This window comes from Mya arenaria, chromosome 11 (assembly GCF_026914265.1).
Source record: "Mya arenaria isolate MELC-2E11 chromosome 11, ASM2691426v1".
Lineage (NCBI taxonomy): Eukaryota > Metazoa > Mollusca > Bivalvia > Myida > Myidae > Mya > Mya arenaria.
The window spans coordinates 58,434,045-58,461,961 of record NC_069132.1 but is presented as its reverse complement, the minus strand read 5'-3'; the positions used below and the strand labels follow the sequence as shown (position 1 = coordinate 58,461,961).

Here is a 27,917-nt window from a genome sequence, read left to right as displayed (position 1 = left end):
AAAAAGTTGTGTGAAATGTATCTCCAAAATTATTTGATCTACACTCATAAAACTTTATTATTGTTCAGCATGAAGAACAGTTAAGCAACAGTGACCTTATTCATAAGAAGCTTAATAAAAAAAATCCTACATTTTTTCAGTGTTTATTTCAAATCCATTCTACTTTTCTTTAAAAAAATCATATGAATTCACAATGTAGGTTGTCCCGTTAGCGCAGTGGCTAGCGCACTTGCTTCTCACCAAGGCGACCCGGAATCGATTTCCGGCCTGGACGCATGTGAGTTTGGTTAGTGGTCACCAAGCCGGACAAGTGGGTTTTCTCCGGGTACTCCGGTTTCCCCCACAACACAAGACCACACTTTCGAGCAACATCGTGCCAACGAGAGTGACTGATATAAGTTCCAATAGCTTGTTTCACAATCGTTGTAAAATTAAATAAGTTTAAACTAAACTAATGCAGATCTTTAAAATCAGCTTCAGAAAAAAAAATTGATGTACTTAACTAAAGTTGAAAACTAAGTTGCTTTACCAATACGGCGTCGGAGGTTTTCGTACTAAATTAACAAATTTTAAACTGAATGCATATTTCACATGTTGGTTCAAGAGTATGAAACACATTTCTAGGCTTTTGTGAAAAATGTCAGCGGATTATCAGGCTCAGGTTGTTTTTTTTTTCATTCTTTTTCATCAGAATTAATGAATATATAAATTGGGCATTGATTAAAATACAAATACCATTTCACTTCACCAAATTTTATTTTGCAAACATTTTTCAACAAGACAATTGATAAAAGTGCTCATTTACAATTTAAAAGAGTTCATCAATTGCTATCACAAAAATAATCTTGATTTCCGTGCATCAGATATGTTGCCTGTCGGGAAAACCAATAATATTTCTATTAAGACCATGTCCTTGACCTTTGACCTTTAAATAAATAGGGGTCACCTACTGACCATAGCAAATGGCCAATACCAAGTTTGAAATTTTTAAACCAAGTTGTTCAAAAATATTCATCGGAAACATAAGTGCTCATTTTTTTAGGCAACAATGACCTTTGACCCCAAAAACCAATAGGGGTGAACTAATGACATAATGACCACAGTACAACGCAAGATTGAAGGCTCTATACCAAGTTGTTCAAAAAGTACTGTGTATATAAAGTGTGACACTGACAATGTGGTCTACAACAGGGGTTCTAACAGTGTTAAATGTCAATCCTGAAAAAAACCAGCCTGGGGTCTGTTTTGAGTATAAAGGGAGTCATGCCCAACTGAGGGTACCCTTTTTAGAAATTGTTTCCAAAATCATCTATATTCATTTCAAGGTATTACATACTGCTTTTAATGCAAATGTTGGAGCAAAAAACAATTTTTACAACTGTACAATTATCAGAAGTTCTTAATCCTGATTTCAGGCATTGTTGGCAACCACGGTTACTTTCTTCCATTACACTTCATACATACCGTGGGACAATTGACTAATAATCTCGTTTTAATGAATATGCATGAGGCAGGAGAGACAACTCTTTTTCCAATGAATTTGCATGTTACACTCAAATATTGTTCAATAACTTTATAGTGTCAGAAGTCTCCGTGGCCGTCTGGTCTTGACTGCTGCCAAGTATTATTGTACTGAGAAAGTGGACCCGGTTCAACTCCGGCATTCGCCAGAATATTTTTCAATCGTAAAGCATCTGGTACTTTGTGGAACCAATGAAACTGCCTCATTAATTATTCATAATTATGAGATTTTCCTAGCCAAATTGCCAATGGTACACAACGAAGCATTGCGTGGTGTGTATCGGGGGTATCCAACGATGGATTTCAGGATTAATCCGGAACTTTAGAACCCCGTCTACAATGACAACAATAAACAAACTTAACCTTAAGTGTCTGCCATGCTTTTCTGGTGACAGAATTAAATGTGTCATGAATAAAAAAAGCTTATCAAAACTGGGTTAACATTTACTGGTTTAGCATATAAATTATAAATGATAAAAAGCACCTTTTTTTAAACAAAATAAAGCCAACCTCATTTTTAATGGAATGGAATACGATGTAAACTCCTTGTCAAGAATAATTGAGATCTAAAAAGAATATGATTTTTTTCCCAAAATATAAAGCCAGTTAATGCTACATGTATGCCAAAAAATGGCAGACGGTTTCCATCACAAACACATGTAAATAATAAATTCTGAGTAAATCAGTGACAGTTGGATTTCATATAATATTACTTGCTGACATCAATATGCATTATGAGTGTAAGAACATGTATAATCTATATTTTCCTTGATGAAATAAAAACCTTCATCTGTATATTTATAATAATATAATATTTTTCATAACCAAGTGTTTTAAACCATTTTCTTTATTTTAATTAACCTATTCATAACAATAATTTTCTAAATATTTGTTTTTGTTTCAGAGATCCTGCAATATGGCCGTATTAGAATCAAGTTTCAAACATTTGTAACTCCTCGGCAATTTTTATAAAAAACAACCTTGGATGAATATGGACGGTTTACAATGTCAGAAATTAGATCTTTTTAAGTCCCCTGTGAGTAGATCGTGTAGTAATTTAATTTAGCAGTTAACTTAATGACTTCACTCTTGGAAATCTTAATTATGTTTGCAATAATACATTTCACTGGCAATCAATTTAAACTTAGATAATACAAATGCACGTTAAAACACCACATTTAGTTAATGACATAATTCAAAATTTTACAAACTACTTAAACTGATGTACCGGAATACGTCCGAGGTTGTTTTCGATTAAAATGGTGGAGAAGTTCCGAATGAAGTTTCAAATACAAGTAAAACTTTAAGGAGTACATGTACCTCCTAATATAATACACATTTGGCCGATAGTTCAGATCTTTGTTAAAGTTCACAACATTGTTAACCCCATTATTGTTAACTTTCAAATAATTCCTGCTCTGAAAATTTAATGGATCCATTTGTGATCTACTGTATTTTTAACAAGATTTCAGACAACTGTTTCAGCTGTACTTAATTGTTTATATTTAAATATTTTTGCACATCGTAAATATTTTCCTTTAAAAGTTAACAACGATGTTGTTAATCACATTGTTAACTCTAACAAAGTTCGGAGCAATCGGCCCATTATAAAGATGACAAAAACACTAAAAACACGTAACATACAACAAAACTAATTATACCCGTTTAATCAAGGAAACATATTTTCAAAAGTACATCAAAAGAAATAAACAAACATGTACTTATATTTAAATGCTCATATGTATTGTAATGATAACGTATGTCATATTTGCTGTATATATTGCTAACATATTGTATATGCAAGTAGGTCATGTTATTTCCTATCCAATATAATTGCTATCAAGAATATAAGTATCTTCCATGGCCGAGAGTGTAAGATAGGTTCATTCCGACCCGAGCGTAGGGTGTTTTGCGGAAACGAGGTTTACCGAGTTTCCGCAAAACACCCTGCACGAGGGTCGGGATGAACCTATCTTACACGAGCGGCTATGGTAGATGCTTTTTCTACCACCTCAGTTAAACAAAATTAAGTAAAAATGTATTTTTTTGCTGGAACTCTTTTGTGCTTAGAGAAAACAATTGCGTACGGATATGCGATAATTCGTGGTTGTCATTTGAAGCGAGAAATGATTAACTAGCGTTCTAAATATTGCCACAAGACAAGGTTTCCATGATGCGCTACAGACGACAGTCTTCAACAAGGGAGGTAATTACAATGTGGTGACCATAAAAAGAAGTTCCATACGGACATTTTATCTCCGCCCGTGGGCAAGATAAGAATTTCTAGCATGGTTAAATTAATGGATCTACTTATCTGAGGTGGGAGAAAAGTGGATTCTTAAACCTTTGCATATATTTAAAGTAAAGAAAACTACCAGTTCTATCTGTTTGGAAGTGCCATGTCTTTGAGTGATTAAACATTAACTCCAATTTATTTCTTAAATCACGCTGTTTCTTTTGAAACAGACTATTTTGAAACAACAGGTAACTTTTCTAATTTTCAAAAAAGCAACAACATTTAATTGAACTGTAAGGTTACAGCTTTTATTGCTTTTTTCCCACTCAAAATTCTTAAAAAAAGATTAATTTTTAGTGAAAAATATACATACTTAATTTACAGCACTAGCAATCAAATGAAAATCCTTTATGATATTAGATTGTATACTAATATGCAGGGCTTCTAAAAACTGACAATTTGCTGGTCTGGACCAATTTTGACTACGTCGGACTAATTTCAGTAACAGAAAAACAGTTAAAAAATTTGGTCCGAAATTTGTTCATTTTCTTATATTTTCAATCCAAAACCGCTCAGTCAATAAAAATTGTAATTTACAAACTTGGTTTGTCATTCACACATACCCAAAACACCCCAATAAAAGTTAAAAGATAACCATCAGATTAAAGCAAACCAGCTGCTGTTAGTATTATGACACAGGTCAAGTCATGGCATGCTAAAAGCATTACAACTAGAAGTGTGTGCTTCATAAATATAATACATCATAATATATAAATAGCCTAATTCCTGTTTAAATATAAAAATAAATAGTTAGTGCTGAGTGAATGAATAATTAGTACCTTAACAATAATAACACATATTAAGTTTTGTGACAGGATAGTTAAATGCATTCGACATAAGCTTTACTGAAACTTTTATGTACATGTAGTTTGCCATGAATTCTGTTTATACAAACTAGATAATTACACGTTCAAACAGTGTCACTCCAAGAATGTTTAGCATGTTGCAGTGTTTTGTGGTCTCTTGTTGAGAAAATGGATTCATGCTGCAGTGTTTTGAAGTGTCTTGTTCAGGAACTGGATTGATGCTGCAGTGTTTTGTGATGTCTAGTTCAGGAATCGAATACTCATCTTCTGCTCAACGTCCACTCTCTCCATAACCTGAAGCATGAACACACAGCAGATTAAAATCAGTTAATTGAGAATTGGGCTTAATAAAAGCGACATGAAGCAAACCCAAATAATTGTCTGTTTTTCAATTCAAAAAAGTAAAATGACTTGACAATAACATAACACAGAGCTTGGACAACATATGTACAAAGTTTCATTTCAACATCTTGCTTGCTATACATATGCGCATTGTCTAAGGCAAAGTATGTCCAAAGTTTCATTTCAACATCTTGCTTGCTACACATATGTGTATTGTCCCAGACAACATATGTACCAAGTTTCATTTCAACATCTTGCTTGCTACACATATGTGTATTGTCCCAGACAACATATGTTCCAATTTTCATTTCAACATCTTGCTTGCTACACATATGTGTATTGCCTCAGGCAACATATGTACCAAGTTTTATTTCAACATCTTGCTTGCTACACATATGTGTATTGCCTCAGGCAACATATGTTCCAAGTTTCATTTCAACATCTTGCTTGCTACACATATGTGTATTGTCCCAGACAACATATGTACCAAGTTTCATTTCAACATCTTGCTTGCTACACATATGTGTATTGTCCCAGACAACATATGTACCAAGTTTCATTTCAACATCTTGCTTGCTACACATATGTGTATTGTCCCAGACAACATATGTTCCAATTTTCATTTCAACATCTTGCTTGCTACACATATGTGTATTGCCTCAGGCAACATATGTACCAAGTTTCATTTCAACATCTTGCTTGCTACACATATGTGTATTGCCTCAGGCAACATATGTTCCAAGTTTCATTTCAACATCTTGCTTGCTACACATATGTGTATTGTCCCAGACAACATATGTACAAAGTTTCATTTCAACATCTTGCTTGCTACACATATGTGTATTGTCTCAGGCAATGTATGTACCAAGTTTCATTTCAACATCTTGCTTGCTACACATATGTGTATTGTCCCAGACAACATATGTACCAAGTTTCATTTCAACATCTTGCTTGCTACACATATGTGTATTGTCTCAGGCAATGTATGTACCAAGTTTAATTTCAACATCTTGCTTGCTACACATATGGGTATTGCCTCAGGCAACATATGTACCAAGTTACATTTCAACATCTTGCTTGCTATACATATGTGTATTGTCTCAGGCAATGTATGTTCCAAGTTTCATTTCAATATCTTGAATGTGATTTTCGTTAAGTGCTTTTTCTTTTTCAGTCTTTATTAAAATTGTGCTAAACCATGGTAGCTTCAAATGTGAACGAACAATACCGCTTGCACTCAGCGGGAAACCCATACTGAACATGGTATTTAGGTACAGTCTAGATTATCAGACTCTGTTTTAGGTTTTCTACAATCTTAAGGAATTTGCCAAATGGAAAACTGTTAAAACTAGAAATGTGTCCATAGGACACGGATGCCCCCACTTCGGTTTTTTGTCACAGAAAATAAGCCATAATGATTTTTGAAGTATTTTTGGCAAAAAAGGGCCGTAACTCCTAAATGACTAAAGCGATTTCCATGACTATCGAACTTGATCAAGATATTATGGTCACAAACATGTGTTTAAAGTTTGGTGAGGATTGGACAAACAGTTTTCAAGAATTAGATCGGAAACAATCTTCGGGACGTATTTTTCAAGTCTTTTTTTGCAAATAAAGGGACGTAACTCCTAAATGACAAAAGCGATTTCCATGGCTAAGGAACTTGATCAAGATATTATGGTCACAAACATGTGTTTAAAGTTTGGTGAGGATTGGACAAACGGTTTTCAAGAATTAGATCGGAAACAATCTTCGGGACGTACGTACGTACAGACAGACAGACGTACGTACGGACAAGGGCAACCCTATATGCCGCCACTTTGTGGGGGCATAAAAATATCCTGTCTCAATTATTTGGACTAGGTATTTAAGATAAATTGACGGCGAAAGAGTTAAGGGACAGGGCATGGAGGGTTGCAATTTAGTTTAGCAATTATAAAGATTTGCATTTGACAATCTAAAATCATTGCAATTTGAGATTAATCATAATCAAATTTTGTTCACTGTATTTCAAAAACATGTCATTAATTCACTGACAAGGTATGATTCTTTTATGCTTTATAGTGAATATTGTTTACTTTTTAAATTAATATTTTCAGTGCTCTGACAGTTTTGGGTACCCATGTTGCTCTTTTAAAGTAACACTGCATTCATTATGCTGGATTAAACAGTTTTAAAATGACTTCATCAAGATGACGTCACAATGCTTTGAACTCTCATATTTCCGTATAACACAAAATAATTTTACATTTTCTATTATTTTAGCTTTATGAAAGAGAAAACTTATTGAATATAGTTAAACATTATATATTTTAGATTTGAACGATTGGAAAGAAAGTAATAATAACTTAGACTAAGACTTAGTATAAGTCATAATTACTTTCTTCCGAATCGAGCAAAGTTGTGCAAATAAATGACTTAGTCTAAGTCATTTATTTGCACAACTTTGCTTGTGAGTGAGATCTTGTGCTGGAGTATCCATAATAACGACACTTGTCAAGCTTGTTGACCACTCACTCACATGGGCCCAGGCTGGGGATTTAACCCGGGATGCCTTTATGAGAAGCGAGTGCGCAAACCACTGCGCTAACCAGACAACTAATTGTGGAATTTCAGAGTAAGATCCAATAGTTGTAGCCCGGAATTATAGCTATTCTGGTTTTCCCGACCTAATCCTCCGGTACAAACAAAACCCAGTTATGTTAATTCCGGGCTACATGTATTGATTCCACTCAATCATAGAAATTATAGATTCACTCTTGACTGCCCACTGAATGAACAACATAACTTTCTGTGTCCACCTGGTGAAAGAAAATTTTATCTTACACGGAAATAAAACAAAACCTCTTTATCTTAAAAATTAAAAAAAATTGTTTACAAACCTTTTTAAACTCCACAAATGAGATCATGCTGTCTCCATCTTCATCAGCCTCCGTGATAGTTCTGTCAGCAATGCTGTTCAGCTGGAAAATATACAGAATATTCAATACAGATCTGTCTGCAATGCTGTTCAGCTGGAAAATATACAGCATATTCAATAGAGTTCTGTCTGCAATGCTGTTCAGCTGGAAAATATACAGCATATTCATAGAGTTCCGTCTGCAATGCTGTTCAGCTGTAAAATATACAGCATATTCAATACAGTTCTGTCGGCAATGGTGTTCAGCTGGAAAATATACAGCACATTCATAGAGTTCCGTCTGCAATGCTGTTCAGCTGTAAAATATACAGCATATTTAATACAGTTCTGTCGGCAATGGTGTTCAGCTGGAAAATATACAGCATATTCAATACAGTTCTGTCGGCAATGCTGTTCAGCTGTAAAATATACAGCATTTTCAATACAGTTCTGTCGGCAATGCTGTTCAGCTGTAAAATATACAGCATTTTCAATACAGTTCTGCCTGTCATGCTGTTCAGCTGGAACATATACAGCGTATTCAATACAGTTCTGCCTACCATGCTGTTCAGCTGGAACATATACAGCATATTCAATACAGTTCTGCCTACCATGCTGTTCAGCTGGAAAATATACAGCATATTCAATACAGTTCTGCCTACCATGCTGTTTAACCATGCTGTTCAGCTGGAAAATATACAGCATATTCAATACAGTTCTGTCTGACATGCTTTTCAGCTGGAAAATATGCAGCATATTCAATACAGTTCTGCCTGACATGCTTTTCAGCTGGAAAATATGCAGCATATTCAATACAGTTCTGCCTGACATGCTGTTCAGCTGGAACATATACAGCATATTCAATACAGTTCTGCCTGACATGCTGTTCAGCTGGAACATATACAGCATATTCAATACAGTTCTGCCTGACATGCTGTTCAGCTGGAACATATACAGCATATTCAATACAGTTCTGCCTGACATGCTGTTCAGCTGGAACATATACAGCATATTCAATACAGTTCTGCCTGACATGCTGTTCAGCTGGAACATATACAGCATATTCAATACAGTTCTGCCTGACATGCTGTTCAGCTGGAACATATACAGCATATTCAATACAGTTCTGCCTGACATGCTGTTCAGCTGGAACATATACAGCATATTCAATACAGTTCTGTCTGCAATGCTGTTCAGCTGGAAAATATACAGCATATTAAATACAGTTCAGTTGGCAATGGTGTTCAGCTGGAAAATATACAGCATATTCAATACAGTTCTGCCTTGTAAGCATGCTGTTCAGCTGGAAAATATACAGCATATTCAATACAGTTCTGCCTTGTAAGCATGCTGTTCAGCTGGAAAATATACAGCATATTCAATACAGTTCTGCCTACCATGCTGTTCAGCTGGAACATATACAGCATATTCAATACAGTTCTGCCTACCATGCTGTTCAGCTGGAAAATATACAGCATATTCAATACAGTTCTGTCGGCAATGCTGTTCAGCTGGATTATATACAGCATATTCAATACAGTTCTGCCTATCATGCTGTTCAGCTGGAAAATATACAGCATATTCAATACAGTTCTGCCTACCATGCTGTTCAGCTGGATTATATACAGCATATTCAATACAGTTCTGCCTACCATGCTGTTCAGCTGGATTATATACAGCATATTCAATACAGTTCTGCCTACCATGCTGTTCAGCTGGAAAATATACAGCATATTCAATACAGTTCTGCCTACCATGCTGTTCAGCTGGAAAATATACAGCATATTCAATACAGTTCTGCCTACCATGCTGTTCAGCTGGAAAATATACAGCATATTCAATACAGTTCTGCCTGACATGCTGTTCAGCTGGAAAATATACAGCATATTCAATACAGTTCTGCCTACCATGCTGTTCAGCTGGAAAATATACAGCATATTCAATACAGTTCTGCCTACCATGCTGTTCAGCTGGAAAATATACAGCATATTCAATACAGTTCTGCCTGACATGCTGTTCAGCTGGAACATATACAGCATATTCAATACAGTTCTGCCTACCATGCTGTTCAGCTGGAACATATACAACATATTCAATACAGCTCTGTCTGGAATGTCAACTGTTAATCATCATCTTATCTCTTATTTTAGCATAAACTTGATGGAGGAACATACTTGCCAAGTTTCCAAATAAAATTTGAAGTTATACCATTGTCTGCAACCACTGTATTTAACTCTGTTATACTACATAAATACTGTATGACAATTAACTGACAAAATCTTGTTTTAATGAATATGCATGAGGCAGGGGAGACAACTCTTCTTCCAATGATTTTGAATTTTACAATTTAACATTTTTCAATAACACCGTAGTGTCAGTAGCCTCCATTGCAGAGTGTTCTTCACTGCTGACAAATATTATTATAATGAAAAGACAGACCCGGTTCAATTCCAGCTTTCGCCAGAATATTTTTCTATGGGAAAGCATCTAGTACCTTGCAGAACCAATAAAACTGATTCATCAATTATTCATGATTACGAAATTTTATCCAGCCAAATCTCCGACAGTACACAACAAAGCATAGCGTAGTAGATCGGGGGTATATCCGATGATGAAGACAAGCTAGACAAACATGTAACAATTGACCTTATATTTTAACACGAATTTCTACCAACTAGTTACTGAGAAATGGCTGTAAATGAGAGTTTTTCAAAAAATCAAGGGCAATAACTCCAAGTACAATTGACCAATCCAAAAAAAATGAACAGGCATCATCCCAGTATAGTAATTCATATTTATTTTAAGTTTCATGAAATTCTGCCAGCTAGTGACTGAGAAATGGCTGTGAATGTGCAATTTTCAAAAAATCAAGGGCAATAACTCCAAGGACAATTGACCAATCAAATTTTTTTTTGGACGGGCATCATTCCAGTATAGTGGTTCATATTTATTTTAAGTTTCATGAAATTCTACCAGCTAGTTACTGAGAATACGCAGGTGACAGACGGACGGACGGACGGACGGAAGGAAAGACGGATGGAAGGACGGACGGACAACGCCATTTCAATATCCCCCTCCCTATTTCATAGGCGGGGGATAACTATATTCAAGTGAGTGAAGCACCTGATATTTCATAATATAGATTACTATACAATGTCTGGAAAGTACTAACCTGGTCTTCTGAGATATTGTCTCCGACCATCATGTGTAACACGGCCAACTATTCGTCTCGGGAGATCTTCTCATCACTGTCCAAGTCATACATCTTGAAAGCAACTGAAAACACAGAAAAATCAGCATACTATATGCTTTATAAAGCTATTTTGCAGAGGCATCCGTAACACAATTTTCTGAGGCTTAGACATATTTTATTTTAGAAAGTTTATATTCAAATACCAAGAGTATTTACGAATTAAAAAACTTTATCCTTGAGAATACAAGAAATGAAGGTTTGCTTATTTATCATTTCTTAGGTAGTTAAACCAGTTTGGAAAAAACAACAAACTTTTTTAAGCATTCACCTCCGCTTAAAATTGAAAAGGTTTAGTATTGCAAAGGGAAGTAATCCATGATTAGAATTAATATTGCTCAGCTCCACTATTCTAAATTTAATTGCCTTACATCTGACTCACCGATACACACGCCAAATAAGGACTTTAATGCAAAATCCAATATATTTTAATGTGATATGCTATGGGACGATATTCATAAAACTGGTGTGAATAATTTCAAGTTGAAATTACCTCATTTATGATTATTATTATTTTAAATACCCTCAAATTTTCATCTCAGTTTTTCATATTTGTTTATTCATTTAGAACTGTTTTGCTTATATTTATACCATTGTGTACAAACATTGTAAATTATCTTTCAACACAACTAAGAAAAAAGTAAGTTCCACTAACAATCTTTACATAACTGACTGCACACTAGTCTTGTGAAAAGCCCTCGATTCACTCATCTACCTAACTGACTGCACACACAAGCACTGTGCTAAGCCCTCGATACACTCTTGTACATAACTGACTGCACACACAAGTCTTGTGTAAGCCCTAAATTCACTCATCTACATAATTGACTGCACACACAAGTCTTGTCCTAAGCCCTCGATTCACTCATCTACATAACTGACTGCACACACAAGTCTTGTCCTAAGCCCTCGATTCACTCATCTACATACCTGACTGCACACACTAGTCTTGTCCTAAGCCCTCGATTCACTCATCTATATACCTGACTGCACACACTAGTCTTGTCCTAAGCCCTCGATTCACTCATCTACATACCTGACTGCACACACAAGTCTTGTGCTCAGCCCTCGATTCACTTATCTACATACCTGACTGCACACACTAGTCTTGTCCTAAGCCCTCGATTCACTCATCTACATACCTGACTGCACACACTAGTCTTGTGCTAAGCCCTCGATTCACTCATCTACATAACTGACTGCACACACAAGTCTTGTGCTAAGCCATCGATTCACTCATCTACATCCTGACTGCACACACAAGTCTTGTGCTAAGCCATCGATTCACTCATCTACAAAACTGACCACACACAAGTCTTGTGCTCAGCCCTCGATTCACTCCTCTACATAACTGACTGCACACACAAGACTCAATGAGTCAGCCCTCTATTCACTCATCTACATAACTGACTGCACACACAAGTCTTGTGCTCAGCCCTCGATTCACTCATCTACATACCTGACTTCATACACAAGTCTTCTGCTCAGCCCTCGATTTACTCATCTACATACCTGACTTCACGCACAAGTCTTCTGCTCAGCCCTCCATTCACTCATCTACATACCTGACTGCACGCACAAGTCTTGTGCTCAGCATTCGATTCACTCATCTACATAACTGACTGCACACACTAGTCTTGTGCTCAGCCCTCGATTCACTCATCTACATACCTGACTGCACGCACAAGTCTTGTGCTCAGCACTCGATTCACTCATCTACAAAACTGACTGCACACACTAGTCTTGTGCTCAGCCCTCGATTCACTCATCTACATTCTGACTGCACACACTAGTCTTGTGCTTAGCCCTCGATTTACTCATCTACATACCTGACTGCACACACTAGTCTTGTGCTCAGCACTCGATTCACTCATCTACATCCTGACTGCACACACAAGTCTTGTGCTCAGCACTCGATTCACTCATCTACATCCTGACTGCACACACGAGTCTTGTGCTCAGCACTCGATTCACTCATCTACATACCTGACTGCACACACAAGTCTTGTGCTCAGCACTCGATTCACTCATCTACATACCTGACTGCACGCACATGTCTTGTGCTCAGCACTCGATTCACTCATCTACATAACTGACTGCACGCACAAGTCTTGTGCTCAGCACTCGATTCACTCATCTACATACCTGACTGCACGCACAAGTCTTGTGCTCAGCACTCGATTCACTCATCTACATAACTGACTGCACACACTAGTCTTGTGCTCAGCACTCGATTCACTCATCTACATACCTGACTGCACGCACAAGTCTTGTGCTCAGCACTCGATTCACTCATCTACATAACTGACTGCACACACAAGTCTTGTGCTCAGCCCTCGATTCACTCATCTACATAACTGACTGCACACACAAGTCTTGTGCTCAGCCCTCGATTCACTCATCTACATCCTGACTGCACACACTAGTCTTGTGCTCAGCACTCGATTTACTCATCTACATCCTGACTGCACACACTAGTCTTGTGCTCAGCTCTCGATTCACTCATCTACATACCTGACTGCACACACAAGTCTTGTGCTCAGCACTCGATTCACTCATCTACATCCTGACTGCACACACGAGTCTTGTGCTCAGCCCTAGATTCACTCATCTACATGACTGACTGCACACACAAGTCTTGTGCTAAGCCCTCGATTCACTCATCTACATAACATACTGCACACACAAGTCTTGTGCTAAGCCCTCGATTCACTCATCTACATTACTGACCGCACACACAAGTCTAGAGCTAAGCTGTCGATTCACTCATCTACATAACTGACCGCACACACAAGTCTAGGGCTAAGCCGTCGATTCACTCATCTACATAACTGATCGAGAACACATGTCTTGTGCTAAGCCCTCGGTTCACTCATCTACATAACTGACCGCACACACAAGTCTAGGGCTAAGCCCTCGATTCACTCATCTACATAACTGACTGCACACACAAGTCTAGGGCTAAGCCCTCGATTCACTCATCTACATAACTGACCGCACACACAAGTCTAGGGCTAAGCCATCGATTCACTCATCTACATAACTGACCGCACACACAAGTCTAGGGCTAAGCCCTCGATTCACTCATCTACATAACTGACCGCACACACAAGTCTAGGGCTAAGCCCTCGATTCACTCATCTACATAACTGACCGCACACACAAGTCTAGGGCTAAGCCATCGATTCACTCATCTACATAACTGACTGCACACACAAGTCTAGGGCTAAGCCATCAATTCACTCATCTACATAACTGACTGCACACACTAGTCTTGTGCTAAGCCCTCGATTCACTCATCTACATAACTGACTGCACACACATGTCTTGTGCTAAGCCCTCTATTCACTCATCTACATAACTAACCGCACACACAAGTCTGGAGCTAAGCTGTCGATTCACTCATCTACATAACTGACCGCACACACAAGTCTTGTGCTAAGCCCTCTATTCACTCATCTACATAACTGACCGCACACACAAGACTTGTGCTAAGCCCTCTATTCACTCATCTACATAACTGACCGCACACACAAGTCTTGTGCTAAGCCCTCTATTCACTCATCTACATACCTGACCGCACACACATGTCTTGTGCTATGCCCTGGATTCACTCATCTACATAACTGACTGCACACACAAGTCTTGTGCTATGCCCTCGATTCACTCATCTACCTAACTGACTGCACACACAAGTCTTGTGCTATGCCCTCGATTCACTCATCTACATAACTTACTGCACACACATGTCTTGTGCTAAGCCCTTGATTCACTCATCTACATAACAGACTGCACACACAAGTCTTGGGCTAAGCCCTCGATTCACTCATCTACATAACTGACTGCACACACAAGTCTAGGGCTAAGCCCTCGATTCACTCATCTACATAACTGACTGCACACACAAGTCTAGGGCTAAGCCCTTGATTCACTCATCTACATAACTGACTGCACACACATGTCTTATGCTAAGCCCTTGATTCACTCATCTACATAACAGACTGCACACACAAGTCTAGGGCTAAGCCCTCGATTCACTCATCTACATAACTGACCGCACACACAAGTCTTGTGCTATGCCCTCGATTCATTCATCTACATTATGAAACTGACTGTACAAACGAGGACAATGAAAACTTACATTTGAGTTTTTCCTCCCTTGTGTTGAGTTTATTCTTGCTTTCATTAGACTTAGTGGGTCTGAATCTGGCCAGTACGCTCATAAACTGCTTGAAGTTGACGGTCTCTTCATTGCTGGAATAAAAATACACACTTAAATTTTCTTAATTTTGATAATTTAAATTCTTTTGGCATCATAAAATATCATTTGGGCGGTATAATACATTTAAATATTGTTAATCCAAAGTCGTCTGGACCAAGAAAAAAACTCTGGATAAACGATATTTCGAATTAAAATTATAAGAAATTTATTAGAAAATGACAGCGTTGACACCACTTAAAACACCCTTCCCTTTCACTTCTAATTCAGTTATCCTCCCACGTTGGTTACAGGGCCAATCTACAGATTGTTCGGCAGCAGTTTAGTTAGACAGTTCAAATGATGTTCACAGCGTGTAAATCAGCCATTATACAATCTACACTACCCAAAATAAATCTCATATTATCTGACAATGATGTTTGTTACATACACGTCCTGAAAGTCATTTTTTAACAAGCACTAAATGTGCATCATTTTCAACTCAAACTGAACTATCGCCGTATGTATGACGTGAAAATATGAGATGACCGAGTTCGAAACAATGATTGATAAATAAGTGCAAAAATACTGATTTGGGACCGTAATTTTAACTTTGAAATAGTGATAATTCCGAAATAGCCATTTGAGTATTTTATTATTGATTAAAAGATGAAATAATTCGGGACCAAAAAATAAGAAAACAAAAAATAAATTCGAAATAGCAATAATTTGTTTAAAAAGTGTTCTGATAAACAGTGTTTAAATGAATTTGAGATGCAAGGTACCAAGGAGTATGTTTAATTCCAATATGTTTTTTGTTTTTCTTTCAACATTTTGTGAATCAGACCCATGCCTTTTATGTTAATGAAAAATCGGTCAATTGGACTGATAGTGGGAACTTCAAATTTACCTAAAAATGAAAAAAAGAACGCCTTAAAAGACTGAAAAGGTAATAAAATGAGTTAGTTTCTTCCTAATGATACACCACATTTCACACGTGGGGGAAAAAGTATATGTTTTAGCTTAGGATGGGGCAGACATTAAGGCCCCAAAATTGTCATTTCATTTTTAGTATATAATTTTATGGCTCTTTTGACATTCAGATAAGCGAACATTCACACCAACACATGGTTATGATTCATGTTTTAGCAATCCCAGTATGAGCCGGGTCATATCTGTAGCCTTGGGTTTATTGATGATTTGACACAGGCATCTTAAAGCTGCACTCTCACAGATTGAACGTTTTGACAACTTTTTTTGTCCTGGAACGAGCCAATTTATGCAAAAATGCATGTAAACAAGTCATTTAAGACTGCTGACAAAACATTAGATTGCAGATTTTTATATTAAAGTTCAATAATTGATGTTTTTTGTATTTTTTCTTAAACCGCTGTTCAGTTTTAGCCATAAAACATTAATTTTCTAACAGAAATATGAAAGTCTGTGATCTGAATTTTTGGCAGCAATCCTTTATCACTAGTTTGCAGATATTTACGCAATTTTTTTCTCATTCTAAGACAAAAAATAAAAAAAGTGGAAAAACGGTAAATCTATGAGAGTGCAGCTTTAAGTTTTAATCAGACAAGATCAATTTTATGTAATTCCTACAAATATAGGGTAATTACTCTCAAGCTATATGGTTGGTCATTGAACTAGCCTTGGCTTTTAAAGGTATTGATTTGACAAGGTGATTTATATAATTAAAGGGCAACAACTCATGAGTGACTTGAAGGAAAAAGCTCGTTAATGAACCAAGAAAGTTTGCCCATACACATTCTGAAAAAAAATTGTTGAAGATTGGACAAAGGCTTTTAACGTTATCAGACATTTCATTGATTTAAGATCATTTCCAAAGTTAATAGGCAATAACCCTTGATCGATATGGCAGGTTATTGATTTTGTCTGAGATATCATGCACATACCCATTCTCATCAAATTTGGTGATGATTGGAAAAATGCTTTTAAAGTTATTAATTGGACATAATACTTGACACTGCCCAGCCGCCAGTATGCAACAGATAAAAATAGTATACTTTCAGTTCTATGAACAGACGTATAAAAAGCAAGAGTCGGATACATTTTTTAAAATACAGTTGAACACCGCTATTTCAAACACGGTTTATCCAAAATTATTGCTATTTTCAAAATTATTTTTCGGTCTTGATTTTACTCCTTCTTTGTTTAACTAAATTTTTGGTCTTAAATCCAAAATCGCTATTCCAAAATAATCGCTATTTCAAAGAAAAATTACGGTCCCGTTTGGTTTTTCACACCTATTTATAAATTCTTATTTCAAACTTGATCGTGTCATAGTTTTTCACACCATTCTGTGAATGCACTCAGGCATCGGCTTGAGGTGACAGTGGAGCACAATGAGCGCTTGTTAAAGAATGACATTGAGCACGCGTATGTTACAAAATGAGCGATTCATTTAGTTGATGTAGTGCGTATATAATTGCTGGTTAACACAATTTTATTCGAAAATGTCTACCTCATCTGATTCAATCGCCGCATTGCATAAATGTGCTGTCATTTTGTTTTAAATGTTTTATGTTGTTTTAATAAAGAAGCATAATAACGAATTATTTGTCAATTATCAAACACTAAATCAACAAATATTTTTGTATAGGAAAGAAAACTCAAACTGAGTATATCGTATTGCTAACGTGTAACCGACATTGAAATCTTCACGTCATCTATAATTCGCAAACTCTCATTTGCAGAAAATTGCTAATCCGAAACATCGCTATTTCGAAGTAATTTGTTGGGTCCTTACGATTTCAGATTAACGGTGTTCAACTGTTGGTAATTTTTTAGTAAGTACTATCACCAAAAAAAAGTGTCAAAAATCAAGGAGCAGTTTAGATAGACTGTTGAAAAAATAAGACACCATTAAAGAATAAATATGTCAACACTGCAAGAATTCAGCGGATATCCTGAGGAAGCCTGAGGAAGCCGTTGTTTGACGTTGAAATGAGAACATTCACCTTAACGTTTGGTATGGTTGACCCAGGTCATATGATTAGCCAATAACGTAATTAATCATTTGAAAGTGTCTGTTCATTACTTGAAACTTGAAACTTTCCTCATCATCAGTGTTAATATCGAGCTAATTGTTTCCTTATTACCTTAATCAAAGGCAAAATATATCCTGTTCACACACCCTAAAGCATAATGACAATTTACCTAAGAGTGTTTACCATTTAGTCCTCAAATGACTGGTGACAAATCAAGATAAATCAATTTTACTTTATGGCGATTTTATTACATAAAATTATTTCAATATTACCAAATTATGTTCACACTTAATTGTTAGGAATTGAAATTTTACAAGTTAACAAACATTGCCTCAAAATTTGGTTACCCACCTGCAGAGAATAATCTTAGGGAGTTAAAACATATTATGTAACATCTTTATTACTAAGGTTTTAGCTGAAGAGTAAGGAAGGTGCTGTCCTTTTTTGGAAGCACCCTTCTGCCATAACGGAGACTGGCATGGCTCCCTTCTGCCTTCATAGAATTAAATGCTTAAGAATAAATATTTAATTTAATTTATTAAATTCATATTTAATTAGAACCTATAATAAGATTATAAATGCATACAAACTTTACATATTTTGTGGTTTAAACCTAGATTTGCTTCAATTAAACACAATTTCTAACATTTTTGGTGAATTTCATAATGTTTAAGTATTTCACAGCTACATTGCACCCTGATCCTCTTCTTCAGCGCCCTGTCTTTTCCAAACCTGACTCAAATGCTATTATGACCCAAACCTGACTCAAACGCTGTTGTGACCCAAACCTGACTCAACCGCTGTTGTGACCCAAACCTGACTCAACCGCTGTTGTGACCCAAACCTGACTCAAACGCTGTTGTGACCCAAACCTGACTCAAACGCTGTTGTGACCCAAACCTGACTCAAACGCTGTTATGACCCAAACCTGACTCAAACGCTGTTATGACCCAAACCTGACTCAAACGCTGTTATGACCCAAACCTGACTCAAACGCTGTTATGACCCAAACCTGACTCAAACGCTGTTATGACCCAAACCTGACTCAAACGCTGTTATGACCCAAACCTGACTCAAACGCTGTTATGACCCAAACCTGACTCAAACGCTGTTATGACCCAAACCTGACTCAAACGCTGTTATGACCCAAACCTGACTCAAATGCTATTATGACTTATCAAATTTTGTAACATGGGACTCCATCATTCTGACTTTGTGTAGGTACCACGCACACTACCAACAACGCGTTGCCACGGCGGGCGAGATTGTGTCATCGCGGAAAAGCGCAGCAATATATTCCGCTAGCTAACACGGTGGTGCGGGTCTTCTGCTACCGTATATGACTTCCAAAAATATTAACTTGGCATATCACTGCAATGTGGCGTAGCGCAATATGCAGGTATCTTAACAGGTTCCGTTGGTACAAATAGAACTTTGTACAGGTAAATTGAACCAATGCTCGCAGAACGGATTTCACTCGATTGCGAGGGTAAGCGAACTCATCGCCCAAACTTGATAATTATATCGCTGGAATATTTTGAGTGTTAGTAAAAGTTAATTGAACCCAAACTATTCTGGCGAAAAGGCTTTCACGCCTTTAGGAAGAGTTTGTACAAGATTATTGTACATTCTTGTAAATGTCAAAATTACTTAAAACAATATTGAATTCATTTTTCATTTAAAAAGTAATCATTGTTATTTTTTCACAATCTCACAAGTTTAACGAGGGAATTTGAAATTTAGATTTTTGCGAATAAGATGAAAATGGCATCTGAATACATTTACAGTTACTGTTGCAAAGCATTATTTTCAGGGATCAAACTACTTTTTGATAATGAACCAAGGTTTGTAGATTACGGTTCAAGTTTGTTTACTAAAACTGACTAGAATTATATTTATACGACAGGAACAAAGAATAAGCCTTAAAAAAATTGACAGCTACCTTAATTACTGTTATTTAACACTTCGCAATGCCTCGTTCGCGTTGACACCACGCAGTGGAACGTGGGGAAAGTTATAGAAATGAACGCTGTGGGCATTTTGCTTTTATCACGGCGTATAGTGAAAATAAGATTCAAAAGATAACAGCCGCAGTAAGGATAAATCGTGGCGATGAGCAAAATGTGCAAAAAACGCGTGGTTGGCTTGTACATGAAGTTAAATTAAACACGCTTGACTGAACTAACTAAGATTTGATCATACATGTACAAAAATCGCTTTTGATTCTTCAATGCTAGAACTTCTTTAGATACATGTACATTCGGCCAAAACGTTCAGAACTTTGTTAAAGTCAACAACGTTTTTAATGTCGACGTTGAAATCGTCAAATCTATAATGCACTGGAAGTTTTATGAATATACTTGCGATCTGCGGTAAAATATTTCTATCAAGATTATAGAGTCTGTCTCAGCTGTACCTTTTTTATTTATATGATGTAATTTAAACACAAATCATTTGAAGAATACTTTGCTTTGACTTTTTTATACATCTATTGAATTATTGAAATATTGTTTTAAAGCAACATTCTCACAGATTGAACGTTTTTGTTTTTTTTTGTCTTGGAACGAGCCAATTTATGCAACCATGCATGGAAACCAGTGATATAAGGCTGCTGACAAAAGATCAGATCGCAGATTTTCATATTCAAGTTCAAAAATTCATGTTATATGCATTTTTCTTAAACTGTTAGTAACGCTTTTAGCCATTAAACATTTATTTTCTAATAGAAATATGAAATTATGCATTCTGATCTTTTATCAGTAGTCTTACATCACTGGTTTGCAGATATTTACGCAAAAATTGGCTCATTCCAAGACAAAAAAAAAAAAGTTGCCAAAACAGTAAATCTGTGAGAGTGCAGCTTTAAGTATGGAACAGAGAACAAATTTAACTTATTACCTCTCTAAGAAGAAAGAGTGCACGATTCTGTCACCCAGAGGATTAATAGCGAGCTCAGGAATTCTCAGGAAGTCTTCTCGACTGAAATGGAAATTCGAAACAATACATTTTGTGTTAAACAATGAGTGATTTGAATTTGAGACCATTATAACTCTAGCTGTTGCTTTTTTCAGTATAATATTGTTCTAACCTAAGTTGTTTATTCCTTCTTTGATCATAAATAAAATGTTTTAAACAAATTTTTGGACAAACATGTTGATTAGTATAGGGCACCTGCAATTATTCTGGTAGGTCCTAATAATCATGTTGTTTAAAATTTCATCATTGTGATATTAAACTAACATATTTGTAGAAGAGCTCTTTTGCAAATTAAGGATTGTCAAGTCATCTAAAATCATTGGCACTAGCTGTCACAAAATAAGCCGTCCTGTTTTAGGACACCAAGTTTGGTGATAATTGGTTTTACATAAGCCAAATTTAGTGAGCGGACACTGCTTTATACCAATTCGAGGGTCAAAACTCTGGAATAACTAAAACAAGGGGACTGATATCAAACTTGACCAATATATTTTGTCTTCAAACGTATTGTCAAAATTTGGTGATGATCGGACAAAGAGCTTTTAAAGGTATTGATTTGACAAAAACAATCTTAGGTAATTTCAATAATTAAAGGGCAATAATTGATGAATGACTTGAGAAAAATGGCTTGTTAATGAACTTATACAAGATATTCATGATGCCTAAATACATTTTGAAAAAATATATTGAAGATTTGACAAAGGCTCTTCAAGTTATTAGACAAGATCAATTTTAGGTAATTTCTATGATGAAAGGGCAATAACTCTTGATCAATATGGCTGGTCATCAAACTTGTCTGAGATAGCAAGCCCATACCCATTCTCATCAAATTTGGTGATGATTGGGAAAATGCTTCTCAAATTATTGATTGGACAACAAACTTGACATCGCCGGTATATTCAAATTGGTAAATTTTTACCTATCACCAAAAAATACGACTGTTGAAAAAAAAGACAACATTCAAGAATGAATAATTCAACACAGCAAGAAGTTAAGAGGACATACCTGAGGAAGCCGTTGTTATTCTTGTCTAGACTTGTGAATCTGCTGAAGAGGCGAACAATCTGGTTGTGGGAAACTGTAAAGTATCAGGAGATTGTTTCAAACCTTAGTCTACTCGGCTCATAAAGTAAAACACAAATATCACAGCATTACCACACTAATTTAATCAAATGCTTTGATCTTGTTGACATGCTCAAGCTGTTTAACAACTTGTAAAGAAGCTTTGTTTGTGCATGCATCAACAAAGTATTTTTATATTTGATATTGTTGAACAAATTGCACCGGAATACCTTTGGTTTATGTAAAATTTTGTTTAATTTGTAGATTTAATGTCATTTCCTTATATAATTTTACACTATCATCAGGGGTTCCATTAAAGGAAGTTTGGAAGTATATAACTCCCTAGAAATGGGTTAAAACTTCCAAAACCGATTCCTTGAAAGTACAAAAACTTCCATAATTTTGAAGAAAACTTCCAAAATAGAAAGATTGGAAATTCAAAATATCAAAACAATGTGTCAATATTACTTTTATAGTCACACTTTCAATCAGTGTTTAAGTAAAATGAATTATTAAAATATAAGTCTTTGAATTTGGTTAAAGTTGCAATTAAAAGTTTTTTAACATGCTAGTTGAAAAATAGTGGAAAAAGATGTCGTTTTTGGGAGACCTAAACTTCCACATTTCAGTGAAAAACTTCCAAAATTGATGAACAGGAAGTTCATACTTCCAGTTTCAAATTCTTAATGGAAGCCCTGTATCATAATAGTGTTAAATCACTTAAATGTATATCATTGCGTCATAAATGGTAAAATGCTACGTCGGAAGGCAATATTTTGCTTCGAATGAAGACTTTAAACAAAGATAACAATTCACTAATTCTTCACCATTTTAAATGAAACAAAGGGCAGTCTATGCCACTAATAGATCTCAGCACCACCTTCGGTCTTTTACTAGGGTTTCATTAAGGGTTTAGTTTCTTAAAACACTTCGACAAACCTTTTCACAATACGGCCGTCTGACGGTGCACTATCAAATATTATTTTGGAAACAGGTTTGTCGAGGTGCTTGATGAAACTAATCACCTAATCAAACTTCGGTAATAAAATGAAGGCGGGGCTCTTTAAGCAGCATAAATTGCCCTTTTATTCATTTAAAATGGTGGAGTAAAAGAAAAGTTACCTTTGATTTAAGTCTTCATTTTAAGCAAAATGTTGCCTTCCAACGTAGCAAATATGACGTAATTTATTATGTGGTATACACACACAAAAAGTGATAAACTCTAAACTCATATGTACATTGATTGCTGCATATAATATGACCAATATTCAAGATGTAGCAGCCCAGTTCGGCAGATGACATAGCCCAGACTGAAAAACCAAATGCCCAGATTTTAAATTCATACAGCCCATACTAAGGACATTTAGGCTCTGGCTGGTGAAACTAATGCACTAGTCGTTTGTAACCACGGACCCTCCAGGTTTGAGGAATAGCGGGGACTTTGACTTTTGGTCCTGACAAGCCCGGGCAAAGTCCCCGCATTGCACTCTAGGTAAGACCCATTCCCCCGCTATATTTTTCGGGAAGACAAAACCACTGTATTTTTCCGGCACTGCGGGGCCACCTGGAAGGTAAAAACACGGCCCATTTCCCCGGCTATCCCCGGTATACCCCGGACCATGGGGGGGGGGGGGGTGATTGCAAATGGCTGGTGAAAAAAATGTTTCTTTTGATTGACAATCAAAACGGGGCCAAAATTCTGCTCCAGCCACAATCGCTTAAAGTACACATAATATACAAGAAATGGACTCAAAATTCACAATCAAATTTTTTTTATATCCAACTCTAACCAGGTTTACTGGAACATATATTTTTTTTAAATTTATGCAGTCAAATTTTCTTAAAATTCTTAAAACTCTTGATTTTAAAGCCGCACTCTCACTCTCACTGATTGACTGTTTTGGCAACTTTTTTTAATTTTTTGTTTTATAATGAGCTTATGATTGCGTAAATGTCTGACAACCAGTGATATATTATAAGACAGCTGGCAAAAGATAAGTTCATAGTTCTTTATATTTACATTCGAAAATTTCATTCCTAGACAAAAAATAAAATAAAGTTGTCAAAATTGTCAATTTGTGAGAATGAGAGTGCAGCTTTAAAGACGGCTTTGTTTTGTTTGAAAAATACTACAGAACTGTTAAAACCAAACTTGCCACCTGTGTGCACTCCGAGGCCTAAAAAAAAATACATTTGGTTCGGGTTATCCGACCCTAACTACGGAATAGGCGCCGACCCTAACGTTTTTATAGTCAGTTTGAAAAAAAATAATGAAAAACTAAAAAAAAAAAAAAAAAAAATCTTTTTTTTTTTGCTTTTCAATATGTAGTTTAAAACCTTAATTGCTTATATAGAAGATAACTTTAACACCATTCTCCAATTATGAAAATGACATTCTTATATAAAGCCTAATAAAAAAAAAAAAAAAAAAAAAAAAAAAGCCTACCTACCCTACCTATTTTTGAAAAGGATGTAACCCTAACCAAACAATTTTTTTTTTTAGGCCCGAGTGAACTAATTGTGCCCTATGGATAAACTAATGTACCGGTAGTTTATATAATATTAATAAGATAAACAAGTATTGATATTTCTGGTCCAATCAGATTGGCCTTACTGTATTGATTTGGTATCACTGATAAAAGCATTTCCTATCCCAGTACATTATTGAACTTGTGTATCATGAAACAGTAATTGATGACTTTTGATGTACAACCATTTTACTTTGCTATTAAATAAAGACAGTCAAGAGGTTTCTAAAAGTCATTTACTGGTCATACCGGTATTTGTCTATTTGTAATTAAAATGTACCTGGTAGATGAAAAAAGAATAAAACATTAATACATTAGTACTTAAATAAATACCATAACACTAGCTGCGCCCTTCCCTAAATTTGCCACGAATTGGATGTGGAAAATGGGTGGCAGTTGGTGGAGTATTGGAACGGGTGGCACTTGGTGTAAAACGATGAAAAACAGAATAAAATGGGACTTTGATCTAATTTTTCACCATTTTCCACCAAATGCCACCCCAACGTGGCACTTGGTGGAGTATTGGAACTTTTTTCACCAAATGCCATGTGGCAATTTTTTTCACCAAATGCCACCCCAACGTGGCACTTGGTGGAGTATTGGAACGTTTTCCACCAAATGCCACGTGGCAAATTTTTTCACCAAATGCCACCCCAACGTGGCAGTTGGTGGAGTATTGGAACGTTTTCCACCAAATGCCACGTGGCAGTTGGTGGCAAATTTTTCACCAAATGCCACCCCAAGGTGGCAGTTGGTGGAGTATTGGAACAATTTTCCATCAAATGCCACGTTCAGTTTCTTTGATCTTTTTTCACCAAATGCCATGCCAATGTGGCAGTTGGTGGAAATTATGTGGCACTTGGTGGAAATAAAATCATGGGATTTATGAAGTATGCATACAACAACCTAAGAACAACAAAAAACATTTCTTTGCAGTCATTTAGTTTCATATGTACACAAAATTACAAAGGATCACAGTTGATGGTGAAGAGCTGTCTGCATTTCTACATTTGGAGAAATCCTGAAAACAGTTTTAGTATTATTTATTTTGGAGGTTTCATTTTAGCTATCATTATTCAAAATATATTTCAAAATTAGATGCATAAATAAAATGACAACATTAAAAACATACTCTTAAATAAGTAACAACAAAATGATATACCATAACTAATTATAGAATTCAGCCTCATACATTGAATCATTGCAAATATGTTTTACAAGAGCACTTGTCTGTTGTATTAGCAATGACAATACAGGTAAAAAGTTAATTTAACTACCGGTTTTGGTATTTTGAATATTGAAATGTCAATAACCTGTTTCTTTTCTTTAGTGATGCAGTCATTCGGTTGTTGTTTTCTGCAAGTTTGGCTATACTTCTTCTGCTATAGAAGTCCCCTATTCATATTTCTTTCTGAAAAAAGCGATCATTTTAATAAATCTGTTCAATATAACAGGGTTTGCCTCACAAAAGAATGTTATTTGTTCTACAATTTGTTCTACAAATGTCTTTGGAAACATGTGTACACCAAGATTCACTTTAATATCTTTATTTTTTCAAAATCATGCAGCCAACAACATGAATTACACCAAGGCTTTGTCAATACCAATAACGATTTTTCTTAAAAACACACACACCCTTTAGATCATATACATCTTCTACATCTTTTCTTGACTGGCATTTAATATTGTTTATCTCACCCTTCATAGCACTTAGCACTTTTAAATAAGTATAAGCTAATAAAATATGATAAAACTATGAGGTCAGTCTTCATTTAAGTTATTGTAATATTCAAATATTTACCAAAAAGGTCTTAGAATCTTGTCCAAGTACATTGTCATCCTTATGGGGGGGGGGGAGTTGTCTGGAACAAATGTGTATAACATTTCTTTATACATCTTCAACTTCATTGTACAAATTGAATGATAATTTTTAAACTTAGTACATTGCTTGACTGAGTATTTGTCAATTATTTTGGAATAAAGTGAAACATACTTGACAGTACATGCATAAAGATTATCTCTTAGTCAAACTTTAAACAAAGACAAAGAGCCTAATATGTGTAAAAATAAAATAAAATGATAAGTCATGATCTTTTTTGGATGTTAATATGATAAAAAAAAAAAGTTACCTTATAATCAATCCATTTTATTAAACAAAACTGCACAATTTTTTTTCTCACTATTCAAAGTTCCACAAAATTAATGCTAGTAACTGTCAGAAGATTCAAATATTTTGAGGAGATTTTCCAGCAGAGAGGTCATTCCGAGTTTAAATCAAACATTAATGCATCCCTGTACCTTTGGGGAAATAGCAACAGAGCACATGTACACAGAAAACTTAGTTTAACTCATCATTATCATGATCATGATAATCACCATCACATTGTTGTTGTTGTTGTTGTTGTTGTCATCATCATCATCATCATCATCATCACCAGCACCACTACCACCACCACCACCACCACCACCACCACCACCATCATCATCATCATCATCATCATCATCATCAATCATCATCATCATCATCATCATCATCATCATCATCAATAACAACATGTTGTTGTTGTTGTCACCACCACCACAATCATCATGATCACTATCACCACCACCACAATCATCATAATCACCAATACCACCACAATCATATTCACCAACACCACAATGAACTACCAACAACAACACAATTGTCAAAATCAACCACCACCACCACCACCACAATCATCATAATCACCACCACCACAATCATCATAATTACCACCACCACCACCACCACCACCATCATAATCATTATCAATAGAACCACCAACATCATAATCATCATCAATAGAACCACCAACATCATAATCATCATCAATAGAACCACCAACATCGTAATCATCATCAGTATAACCTGAGCAACATTACCAGTTAGTTTTAAATAGTAGCATATGTAATGATGCTAAAACAGCAGCATGAACAGCAACTGTCGTAAATTCTATTATTATTCCATCATGATAAGTAATGGTTCCATTTTACAGAACTC

The 27,917-nt window shown here is 35.8% G+C and overlaps 1 protein-coding gene and 1 long non-coding RNA gene across 2 annotated transcripts in view; both read right to left on the bottom strand.

Moving 5' to 3' along the window:
* Positions 1-737: 737 nt before the first annotated feature.
* LOC128208178 (calcineurin B homologous protein 1-like) overlaps positions 738-27,917 on the bottom strand; it is a 30,285-nt gene continuing 3,105 nt past the window's right edge. The window contains exons 2-7 of the mRNA XM_052911611.1: positions 22,311-22,383; positions 21,228-21,308; positions 15,256-15,368; positions 11,037-11,140; positions 7,848-7,928; positions 738-4,917 (exon numbers count right to left, since the gene is read on the bottom strand). Of these exons, the coding sequence (XP_052767571.1) occupies positions 11,085-11,140; positions 15,256-15,368; positions 21,228-21,308; positions 22,311-22,383 (323 nt within the window). The 3' untranslated portion in view covers positions 738-4,917; positions 7,848-7,928; positions 11,037-11,084. The remainder of the gene's footprint in view (positions 4,918-7,847; positions 7,929-11,036; positions 11,141-15,255; positions 15,369-21,227; positions 21,309-22,310; positions 22,384-27,917) is intronic.
* Positions 25,782-26,828, bottom strand: LOC128208179 (uncharacterized). The gene is made up of 3 exons (XR_008256867.1): positions 26,697-26,828; positions 26,209-26,306; positions 25,782-25,916 (listed from the first exon to the last, which is right to left on the bottom strand). It is a non-coding gene; the product is annotated as an uncharacterized LOC128208179 (long non-coding RNA).